The 10,996-nt window shown below is 67.6% G+C and overlaps 1 protein-coding gene across 1 annotated transcript in view; it reads left to right on the forward strand.

Moving 5' to 3' along the window:
* The window catches only part of LOC113961212 (filamin-A-like), a gene marked incomplete at both ends in the record, with an annotated part of 18,768 nt that overhangs the window by 2,245 nt on the left and 5,527 nt on the right, over nucleotides 1-10,996 (forward strand). The window contains 12 exon segments of the mRNA XM_027671349.1: nucleotides 214-461; nucleotides 1,053-1,155; nucleotides 2,321-2,461; nucleotides 3,318-3,446; nucleotides 4,600-4,773; nucleotides 5,485-5,646; nucleotides 6,407-6,610; nucleotides 6,893-7,045; nucleotides 7,978-8,100; nucleotides 8,562-8,831; nucleotides 9,711-9,848; nucleotides 10,965-10,996. The exon segment at nucleotides 10,965-10,996 is cut by the window's right edge and continues 4 nt beyond it. Coding sequence (XP_027527150.1) covers nucleotides 214-461; nucleotides 1,053-1,155; nucleotides 2,321-2,461; nucleotides 3,318-3,446; nucleotides 4,600-4,773; nucleotides 5,485-5,646; nucleotides 6,407-6,610; nucleotides 6,893-7,045; nucleotides 7,978-8,100; nucleotides 8,562-8,831; nucleotides 9,711-9,848; nucleotides 10,965-10,996 — 1,877 coding nt within the window.

Consider the following 10,996-nt stretch of genomic DNA (forward strand, 5'->3'; position numbering starts at 1 on the left):
CCCCCACTTTGGGGCTCCTAGCGGGTGGGCAGCCCCAGAGCCCCCCAATTTGGGGATCCCAGTGGATGGGCAGCCCCGGAGCCCCCCAATTTGGGGATCCCAGTGGATGGGCAGCCCCGGAGCCCCCCAGGGTTGGGCCAACAGGGCGGTTTTGGGGTGTCCCCCAGGACCAGGACAGTCTGTGACCCCCCTTTCCCTGCTGTCCTCCCCCAGGGGCCGGGGTGGGCCCCACGATCCAGCTGGGGGAGCAGACGGTGATCACGGTGGACGCGAAGGCGGCGGGCAAGGGGAAGGTGACGTGCTCCGTGTGCACCCCCGACGGCTCCGAGGTGGACGTGGACGTGGTGGAGAACCCCGACGGCACCTTCGACATCTTCTACACGGCCCCCCAGCCCGGCAAGTACGTCATCTGCGTCCGCTTCGGGGGAGAGCACATCCCAAACAGCCCCTTCCAGGTCATGGTGAGTCACCGAGGGGGCATCAGGGGCACTGGGGGGACACAGGGGGGGTACAGGGGGGGCACAGAGGGGGCACATCCCAAACAGCCCCTTCCAGGTCATGGTGAGTCACCAAAGGGCACAGGGGGGCATCGGGGGGGGTACAGGGGGGGCATTGGGGGGGACACATCCCAAACAGCCCCTTCCAGGTCATGGTGAGTCACCAAAGGGCACGGGGGGGGCACAGGGGGGGCACATCCCAAACAGCCCCTTTCAGATCGTGGTGAGTCACCGAGGGGGACAGGGGGGGTACAGAGGGGGCACATCCCAAACAGCCCCTTCCAGGTCATGGTGAGTCACCGAGGGGCACAGGGGGGCACAGGGGGGGGTCAGAGGGTTTTTAGGGTTTTGAGGGGTCAGGAGCATCAAGGTCTGCCCCCCCCTGACCCCCCTGTGCCCCCCCAGGCCACGGACCGGCCCCTGCTGGGGGTGAACGGGCTGGACATGGTGGGGCTGCACACGGGGGTGTTTGGGGGGGGTCAGAGGGTTTTTGGGGTTTTGGGGGGTCAGGAATGTTGGGGTCTGGCCCCCCCTGACCCCTCTGTGCCCCCCCAGGCCACAGACCGGCCCCTGCTGGGGGTGAACGGGCTGGACATGGCGGGGCTGCGCCCCTTCGACCTCGTCATCCCCTTCACCATCAAGAAGGGTGAGATCACAGGTGAGGGGGGGCCCCCAAAACTGGGGGGGCCTTGGGGGGGTCCCCGACACCCCCTGTGGTGTCCCAGGGGGTCCCCAGAACAGCTCAGAGCCCTCGGGGTGGGGGGTGACCGGAGCAGCTCGGGGGGGTCCCCGAGACCTGCGGGGTCTTTGGGCCTCCCAGGGTCCTTCTGGGGGGGGTGGGGAGGTTTTTGGGGTCCCCAAAGCCCCCCTGGATCCTCTCCTGAGGTCCCCAAGGTGGCTGGTGTGTCCTCTCAGGGGTCACCAGGTCCCCTCTGGGGGTCCTGAGCCCCTCCCAGGGTGTCCCCAATCCCCCCAGGGTATCCTCAATCCCCCCAGGGTGTCCCCAGGGTGTCCCCAACCCCTCCCAGGGTGTCCCCAGTCCCCCCAGGGGACTCCCAGTCACTCCCAGGGTGTCCCCAGGGTGTCCCCACCACCCCAGCCCACCCTGACCCCCCTGTGCCCCTCAGGGAAGGTGTCCCCAGGATGTCCCCCAGGATGTCCCCAGGGTGTCCCCACCATCCCAGGGTGCCCCCAGGTTGTTCCCAGTGTGTCCCCAGGATGTCCCCAGGGTGTCCCACCCCCCTTGACCCCTCTGTGCCCCCTGTGCCCCCCAGGGGAGGTGCAGATGCCCTCAGGGAAGGTGTCCCCAGGATGTCCCACCCCCCTGACCCCTCTAACCCTCCGTTGTCCCCAGGGGAGGTGTGGATGCCCTTGGGGAAGGTGTCCCCAGTGTGTCCCCACCTTCCCAGGGTGCCCCCAGGCCCTATCAGGGTGTCCCCAGGGTGTCCCCAGCCCCTCCCAGGGTGTCCTGACCCCCCTGACCCCCCTGTGCCCCCAGGAGAGGTTCGGATGCCCTCGGGGAAGGTGTCCCCAGGATGTCCCCCAGGATGTCCCCCAGGATGTCCCCAGGCTGTCCCCAGGGTGTCCTGCCCCCCTGACCCCCCTGTGCCCCCCCGTGCCCCCCAAGGGAGGTGCAGGTGCCCTCAGGGAAGGTGTCCCCAGGGTGTCCCACCCCTCTGACCCCCCTGACCCCCCTGTGCCCCCTGGGGGAAGGTGTCCCCAGGATGTCCCCAGGGTGCCCCCAGGCCCTCCCAGGTTGTCCCCAGAGTGTCCCCAGGGTGTCCCCAGGGTGTCCCACCCCCCTGACCCCCCTGTGCCCCCAGGGGAGGTTCGGATGCCCTCGGGGAAGGTGGCCAAGCCGGACATCACGGACAACAAGGACGGGACGGTGACGGTTCGCTTCGCCCCCAGCGAGGCCGGGCTGCACGAGATGGACATTCGCTACGACAACATGCACATCCCAGGTGGGGGGGCCCCGGGGGGGCTTTAGGGGGGCTTGGGGGGGGTCAGCAGGGGGGTTTGGGGTGACCTTTGTGGCCCCACAGCCCTGGACACGGCCCCTCGTGTCACCCTGTGTGGCACCTAGGGGGGGTCTCAGCACCCCCTTTACAGGTGAGGGGTCCATGGGGGCTTCAGGTGGGCTTGAGGGGTCATCAGGGGGGTTTAGAGGGTCAGCAGAGGGGTTTGGGGGGTCAGCAGGGGGGTTTGGGGTGGCCTTTGTGGCACCAAAGCCCTGGACACGTCCCCTCGTGTCACCCCGTGTGTCACCCTGGGGATCCCCTTGAGGCACCTGGGGGGGTCTCAGCACCCCCTGTACAGGTGGGAGGCCCAGGTGGGCTTCAGGTGGGCTTGGGGGGTCATCAGGGGGGTTTAGGGGGTCAGCAGGGGGGTTTGGGGGGTCAGCAGAGGTGTCTGGGGTGACCTTTGTGGCCCCACAGCCCTGGACACGGCCCCTCGTGTCACCCCGTGTGTCACCCTGGGGATCCCCTTGAGGCACCTGGGGGGGGTCTCAGCACCCCCTGTACAGGTGGGAGGCCCAGGGGGGCTTGGGGGGTCATCAGGGGGGGTTTTGGGGGTCATCAGGGGGGTTTGGGGGGTCATCAGGGGGGTTTAGGGGGTCAGCAGAGGGGTTTTGGGGGTCAGCAGGGGGGTTTGGGGTGGCCTTTGTGGCCCCACGGCCCCTCGTGTCACCCTGTGTGTCACCCTGGGGACCCCCCTGTGGCTCTGGGGGGGGGGGGGGGGGGGCCCCCCCCGGGGCTGGGGGGGGGGGGGCCCCACCCCCCCCTGCCCCCCCGGTGTCCCCCCCCCGTGCCCCCCCAGGCAGCCCCCTGCAGTTCTACGTGGACTATGTGAACAGTGGGCACGTCACGGCCTACGGGCCCGGCCTCATCCACGGCACCGTCAACAAACCCGCCACCTTCACCGTCAACACCAAGGACGCCGGAGAGGGTGAGGGGCCAGACCCTCCCAGGGGTCCCCAGGGGGTTCCCAGGGGGTCCTTTCACTGTCCCAGGGATCTCCAAGGGGTCCCCACACCGTCCCAGGGGTTCCCAGGGGGTCCTCAGACTGTCCCAGGAGTCCCCAGGGTGTTCCCAGGGGGTCCCCGCACCCTCCCAGGGGTGCCCAGGGGGTTCCCAGGGGTTCCCTACACCCTCCCAGGGTGTAAGGGTCCCCAGGGTGTTCCAGGGGGTCCTCAGACTGTCCCAGGGGTCTCCAGGGGGTCCCCACACCGTCCCAGGGGGTTCCAGGGGGTTCCCAGGGGATCCTCAGACTGCCCCAGGGGTCTCCAGGGGGTCCCTACACTGTTCCAGGGGTCCCCAGGGAGTCCCCACACCATCCCAGGGATCTCCAGGGGGACCTCAGACCGTCCCAGGGGTCTCCAGGGGGTCCTCAGACTGTCCCAGGGGTCCCCAGGGGGTTCCCAGAGGGTCCCCACACCCTCCCAGGGGTCCCCAGGGGGTTCCCAGAGGGTCCTCAGACTGTCCCAGGGGTCTCCAGGGGGTCCCCACACTGTCCCAGAGGGTTCCCAGGGGGTCCCCACACCCTCCCAAAGGTCTCCAGGGGGTCCCCACACCCTCCCAGGGGGTCACCAGCCCCTCCCAGGAGTCTCCAAGGGGTCCTCAGACTGTCCCAGGGGTCTCCAGGGGGTCCGTACACTGTCCCAGGGGTCTCCAGAGGGTTCCCAGGGGGTCCCCACACCATCCCAGGGGTCCCCAGGGCATCCCCAGCCCCACTCAAGGGGTTTCCAGAGTGTCCCCAGCCCCTCTTAGGGGGTCCCCAGGATGTCCCCAGCCCCTCTTAGGGTGTCCAGGATGTGCCCAGGATGTCCCTAACCCCTCTCAGGGTGTCCCCAGCCCCTCTCAGGGGGTCCCCAGGATGTCCCCAGGGTGTCCACATGATGTCCCCAGCCCCTCTAAGGGACTCCCCAGGTTGTCCCCAGCCCCTCTCAGGGTCCCCAGTGTGTCCCCAGGTTGTCCCCAGGTTGTCCCCAGCCCCTCTCAGGGGGTCCCCAGTGTGTCCCCAGCCCCTCTCAGGGAGTCCCCATGTTCCCCTCACCCCCTCCCCGGCTGTCCCCCCCCCGGTGACCCCCGTGTCCCCCCAGGAGGGCTGTCCCTGGCCGTGGAAGGTCCCTCCAAGGCCGAGATCAGCTGCACGGACAACCAGGACGGGACGTGCAGCGTGTCCTACCTGCCCGTGCTGCCCGGGGACTATGGCATCGTCGTCAAGTACAACGACAAACACATCCCTGGCAGCCCCTTCACCGCCCGCATCACCGGTATGGGGAGCTGGGGGGGCTTTTGGGGGGGCTTAGGGGTCATTTAGGGGGGGTCTGGGGGTCCCTGGAGTGGTCAAGTACAATGACAAGCACATCCCTGGCAGCCCCTTCACCGCCCACATCACTGGTATGGGGGGATGGGGGGGGCTTTGGGGATTCCTACAGCAGGTTTGGGGGTCCCCAGAGTGGGTTTGGGGATCCCTAGGACGGGTTTGGGTGTCCCAGGAGCAGCTGTGGAGCTCCCGGGGTGTCCCCAGTGCCACCCTGAGGGTCCCTGGATCAGGTTTGGGGGTCTCTGGGACAGGTTTGGGGGTCTCTGGAGCCCCCGGGGTGTCCCCAGTGCCACCCTGAGGGTCCCCAAGTCAGGTTTGGGGGTCTCTGGAGCCCCTGGGGTGTCCCCAGTGCCACCCTGAGGGTCCCCAAGTCAGGTTTGGGGGTCCCAGGAGCAGCTCTGGAGCCCCCGGGGTGTTCCCAGTGCCACCCCGAGGGTCCCTGGGTCAGGTTTAGGGGTCCCTGGAGCCCCCAGGGTGTCCCCAGTGCCACCCTGAGGGTCCCCGAGTCAGATTTGGGGGTCTCTGGAGCCCCTGGGGTGTCCCCAGTGCCACCCTGAGGGTCCCTGGGTCAGGTTTGGGGGTCTCTGGAGCCCCCAGGGTGTCCCCAGTGCCACCCTGAGGGTCTCTGTGCCCCCCCTGACCCCCCCTTGTCCCCCAGGTGACGACTCCCTGCGCCTGTCCCACCTCAAGGTGGGCGCCTCGGCCGACATCCCCCTGGACATCGGGGAGACCGACCTGAGCCAGCTCACGGCCACTGTCACCTCCCCCTCGGGGCACAAAGAGCCCTGTCAGCTCAAACGGCTCCGCAACGGCCACATCGGTGAGGGGACATGGGGGGGACACTGGGGACACCAGGGGACAGGAGCTGTGCCAGCTCAAACGGCTCCGCAATGGCCACATCGGTGAGGGGACAATGGGGACACAGGGGGGGACATTGGGGACACAAGGGGACGGGGGGGACAGGAGCTGTGCCAGCTCAAATGGCTCCGGAACGGCCACATCGGTGAGGGGACAATGGGGACAACAGGGGATGGGGGGGACATTGGGGACACAAGGGACAGGGGGGGACGAGAGCTCAAACGGCTCCGGAATGGGCACATCAGTGAGGGGACACTGGGGACACCAGGAGATATGAGGGGATGTGGGGGGGCATGAAGGGACAGGAGCCCTGCCAGCTCGAATGGCTCCCAGGCCGTGTCCCCCCCAACTCTCCAGTGTCCGCATTGTCCCCATTGTCCCCCTGTCCCCTGTTCATGCCCTGGGAGGTGGGGGATGTCCCCCATGTGCCCCAATGTCCCCCCATGTCCCTCCAGTGTCCCCCATGTCTCCCAGTGTCCCCATTGTTCCTGATGTCCCCCAATGTCCCCCATGTCCTCGTATCCCCCCCAGGGATCTCATTTGTGCCGCGGGAGGTGGGGGAGCACCTGGTTCACATGTTCCAATGTCCCCAATGTCCCCCCAATGTCCCCAATGTCCCCAATGTCCCTATTCTCCCCCCAGGGATCTCGTTCATTCCCCGGGACATGTGGGATGTCCCACCATGTCCCCCAGTGTCCCCAATGTCCCCATTCTCCCCCCAGGGATCTCGTTTGTGCCCCGGGAGGTGGGGGAGCACCTGGTTCACGTGTTCCGGGGGTCGCAGCCGCTGCCCCGCAGCCCCATCGCCGTCACCATCAGCCAGGCCGAGCTGGGCGATGCCAGCAGGGTGATCCTGACAGGGCCCGGCCTGAGAGAGGGGAGAACCTTCCAGCCCGCCCACTTCACCATCGACACCAGGGACGCAGGTACGGGGGGACTGGGGGGAACTGGGGGGGTCTGGGGGCACCTTCCAACCCCCATCGACACCAGGGACGCAGGTACGGGGGGACTGGGAGGAACTGGGGAATCCTGGGGGACTTCTGGGGGGCTCCTGGGGGTCCAAGGGGGTCCCTGCTGACCCTGCAGGGGGTTTGGGGGTCCCTGCTGACCCTGTGTCCCCTCCCCAGGGTACGGGGGTCTCAGCCTGTCCAAGGAGGGGGGTTTGGGGGTCCCAGGGGTCCCTGCTGACCCTGTGTCCCCCTCCCCAGGGTACGGGGGTCTCAGCCTGTCCATCGAGGGTCCCAGCAAGGTGGACATCACGACGGAGGAGCTGGAGGACGGGACGTGCCGCGTGTCCTACTGTCCCACCGAGCCCGGCAACTACATCATCTCCGTCAAGTTCGGCGACCAGCACGTGCCCGGTGGGCACCGCGGGCACTGGGAGGGCACTGGGAGGGACTGGGGGGGACTGGGAGGGACTGGGGGGGACTGGGAGGGACTGGGGGGGACTGGGAGCACGGGGAGGGACACTGGGAGGGACTGGGGGGGACTGGGGGCACTGGGAGGGACTGGGGGGACTGGGGGCATGGGAAGGGGCACTGGGGAGGAATGGGGAGCACTGGGAGGGGCACTGGGGGCACTGGGGAGGATGGGGAGGGGCACTGGGGACACTGGGAGGGGCAATGGGGAGCACTGGGAGGACAGAGAGGGGCACTGGGGAGGACTGGGAGGACTAGAGAAGGACTGGGAGGGACTGGGAGGGGCACTGGGGAGGAGGGAGAGGGGCACTGGAGACACTGGGAGGGGCACTGGGGAGGAATGGGGAGCACTGGGAGGGGCACTGGGGGCACTGGGGAGGATGGGGAGGGGCACTGGGAGGGACTGGGGGGGACTTGGGGGCACCGGGAGGACAGGGAGGACGAGAGCAGGACTGGGAGGGGGCACTGGGGAGGACGAGGAGGGGCACTGGGGGCACTGGCAGGATGGGGAGGGGCACTGGGAGGACAGGGAGGATGAGAGCAGGACTGGGAGTGACACTGGAGGCACTGGGAGGGGCACTGGGGAGGACTGGGGGCACTGGGGACACTGGGGGGTGTACTGGGATAAATGGAGTTACTGGGGCACAGTGGGAGCGAGCCAGGGGGGATTGGGGGGCACTGGGGGCTGGTTTGTGGGGTCCCAGGAGTGGTTTGGGGGTCCCATGAGGGGTTTGGGGTGGGGGGGTTTGGAGGTGTCCCAGGGGGGTTTGGAGGTGTCCCAGGAGGGGTTTGGGGGATGCTGGGTGGGGTGGGAGGTTTGAGGGTCCTGTGAGGGGTTTGGGGGCCCCCTGTGACCCCCCCTTTGCCCCCCCCAGGGAGCCCCTTCTCTGTGAAGGTGACGGGCGAGGGTCGGGTCCGCGAGAGCATCACGCGGCGCCGCAGGGCCCCCCCCGAGGCCACCGTGGGCTCCCCCTGCGACCTCAGCCTCAAAATGCCTGGTGAGGGGCCCCCCAATAACCCCCTGAGCCCCCCCTATAACCCCTTGAGTCCCCCTATAACCCTTTGAGCCCCCTAATGACCTCCTGAGCCCCCAATAATTCCCTGTGTCCCCAGTGACCCCTGAGCCCCCCAGTGACCCCCTGATCCCCCAATAACCCCCTGTCCCCCCAATAACCCCCTGTCCCCCCAATGACCCCCTGTCCCCCCAATAACCTCCTGAGCCCCCCAATAACCTCCTGAGCCTCCCAATAATCCCCTGTCCCTCCAATGACCCCCTGAGCCCCCCAAATAATCCTCTGTCCCCCCATAACCCCCTGTCCTCCCAGTGAACCCCTGAGCCCCTCAATAATTCCCTGAGCCCCCCAATGACCCCCTGATCCCCCCTATAACCCCCTGAGCCCCCCACTAACCCCCTGATCCCCCCAATAACCCCCCGTGTCCCCCCCCTGTTCCCCCCCAGAGCTGAGCGTGTCGGAGGTGTCCGCGCAGGTCTCGGGGCCCTCGGGGCAGGCGGTGCCGGCCCAGGTGGTGCCCGGGGACGCCCCGGGGGCCTTCGGGGTTCGCTTCGTGCCCCAGGAGACGGGACCCCACTCTGTGAGCGTCAAGGACCGCGGGCAGCACGTGCCAGGGAGCCCCTTCCAGTTCACCGTGGGACCCCTGGGCGAGGGCGGCGCCCACAAGGTCCGAGCAGGGGGACCGGGGCTGGAGAGAGCTGAGGCCGGAGTGCCAGGTGAGAGACCCAAAACGGCCCCAAAACTGAGCTGGGAGACCCCAAAAATGAGCTGGGACACCTCAGAAACAGTCAGGGCATCCTAAAAATGACCAGGGCATCCCAAAAACTGACCCTGGGCATCCCAAAAACTGACCCTGGGCATCCCAAACCTGCCCGGGGCTGGAGCGAGCCGAGGCCGGAGTGCCAGGTGAAAGACCCAAAACGACCCCAAAACTGAGCTGGGGGACCCCAAAACTGAGCTGGGACACCCCAAAACAGAGCTGGAGCACCCCAAAAATGACCTGGGGACTCTAAAATTGAGCTGGGGGCCAAAACCAGCCAGGGAATCCCAAAAACTGACCCCGGGCACACCAAACCTGCCCGGGGCTGGAGCGTGGGGTTCCAGGGCGGTTTTGGGGGTTCCGGGGTGGTTTTGAGGGTCCCAGATCCTTTTGGGGTGCCCTGACCCCCCCTTTTTCCCCCTCCCCAGCCGAGTTCAGCATCTGGGGGTGCAAAGCAGGGTCCGGAGGTCTCTCCATTGCCGTGGAGGGGCCAGGGGGGCTTTGGGGGGCTTCCCTTGGATTGGGGGGCTCAGGAGCAGTTTTGGGGGGTTCTGGGGCGGTTTTGGGGGTCTTAGCCCCTTTTGGGGTGCCCTGACCCCCCCTTTTCCCCCCTGCCCAGCCGAGTTCAGCATCTGAGTGTGCAAAGCAGGGTCTGGGTGGTCTCTCCATCGCTGTGGGATCAAGGGGTTCCGGGGCAGTTTGGGGGGTTCCGGGGCAGTTTGGGGGGTTCCAGGGCAGTTTAGGGGTTCAGGGGCAGTTTTGGAGGTTCTGGGGTGGTTTTGAGGGTCCCAGCCCCTTTTGGGGTGCCCTGACCCCCCTTTTCCCCCCTGCCCAGCCGAGTTCAGCATCTGGACGCGCGAGGCGGGGGCCGGGGGTCTCTCCATCGCCGTGGAGGGGCCCAGCAAGGCCGAGATCGCCTTCGAGGACCGCAAGGACGGATCCTGCGGGGTCTCCTACGTCGTGCAGGAACCCGGTGAGCATTTGGGGGGGCACGGGGGGGGTTCTGGGGTGATCTGGGGGTTATCTGGGGGTCTCTGTGCCCCCTTGACCCCACTGTCCCACAGGGTGGGTTCGGGGGGCTCCAGGACTCCCCTCAATCCTTCAGGGTGGGTTTGGGCGGCTCTGGGGGTCTTTGGGAGCTCTCCAGGGGTCTCTGGGGGTTTCTCTGTGTCCCCCCAACCCCACTGTCCCCCAGGGTGGGTTTGGGGGGCTCTAGGACTCCCCTCAATCCCTCAGGGTGGTTTTGGGGGTCTTTAGAGGTCTCTGTGCCCCTCCACAATCCTGCTGTTCCCCAGGGTGGGTTTGGGGGTCTCTGTGTGTCTCCAGGGGTCTCTGTGCCCCCCTGACCCCACTGTATCACAGGGTGGGTTTGGGGGGCTCTGGGACTCCCCTCAATCCCTCAGGGTGGGTTTGAGGGTCTCTGGGGGTCTCTGGGGGGGTCTCTGTGCCCCCCCTGACCCCACTGTCCTGCAGGGTGGGTTCAACAGGCTCTGGATGTTTCTGGGGGGCTCTGGGGGGTCTCCAGGGGTCTCTGTGCCCCCCTGACCCCGCTGTCCTACAGGATGGGCTCTGGGGCTCTGGGGAGGTTCTGGGGGTCTCTGTGGGGTCTCCGACCCTGCTGTCCCTCAGGGTGGGTTCAGGAGGTTCTGGGGGGTCTCTGGGGGTCTCTCTGTGCCCCCCTGACCCTGCTGTCCCTCAGGGTGGGTTCTGGGGCATCTCTGGGGGTCTCTGTGCCCCCCCTGACCCCTGCCGTGCCCCCAGGGCAGATTTGGGGGTCTCTGGGTGTCTCTGGGGGTCTCTGTGCCCCCCTGACCCCACCATGCCCCCAGGGTAGGTTTGGGCGTCTCTGGGTGTCTCTGGGGGTCCTTGGGGGTCTCCATGTCCCCCCTGGCCCTCCTGTCTCTCCAGGTGGGTTCAGGAGGTTCTGGGGGGTCTCCGGGGGTCTATGTGGGACTCCGGGGGTCTCTGTGGCCCCCCTGACCCCGCTGTCCCTCCGGGTGGGTTCAGGAGGTTCTGGGGGGTCTCTGTGGGGCTCTGTGGGGTCTCCGGGGGTCTCTGTGCCCCCCCTGACCCGGCCGTGCCCCCCCAGGGGACTACGAGGTGTCGGTGAAGTTCAACGAC

The sequence above is a fragment of the Neopelma chrysocephalum genome, unplaced genomic scaffold, assembly GCF_003984885.1.
Source record: "Neopelma chrysocephalum unplaced genomic scaffold, ASM398488v2 Primary Assembly neopelma1_97097, whole genome shotgun sequence".
In the NCBI taxonomy this organism is placed as follows: domain Eukaryota; kingdom Metazoa; phylum Chordata; class Aves; order Passeriformes; family Pipridae; genus Neopelma; species Neopelma chrysocephalum.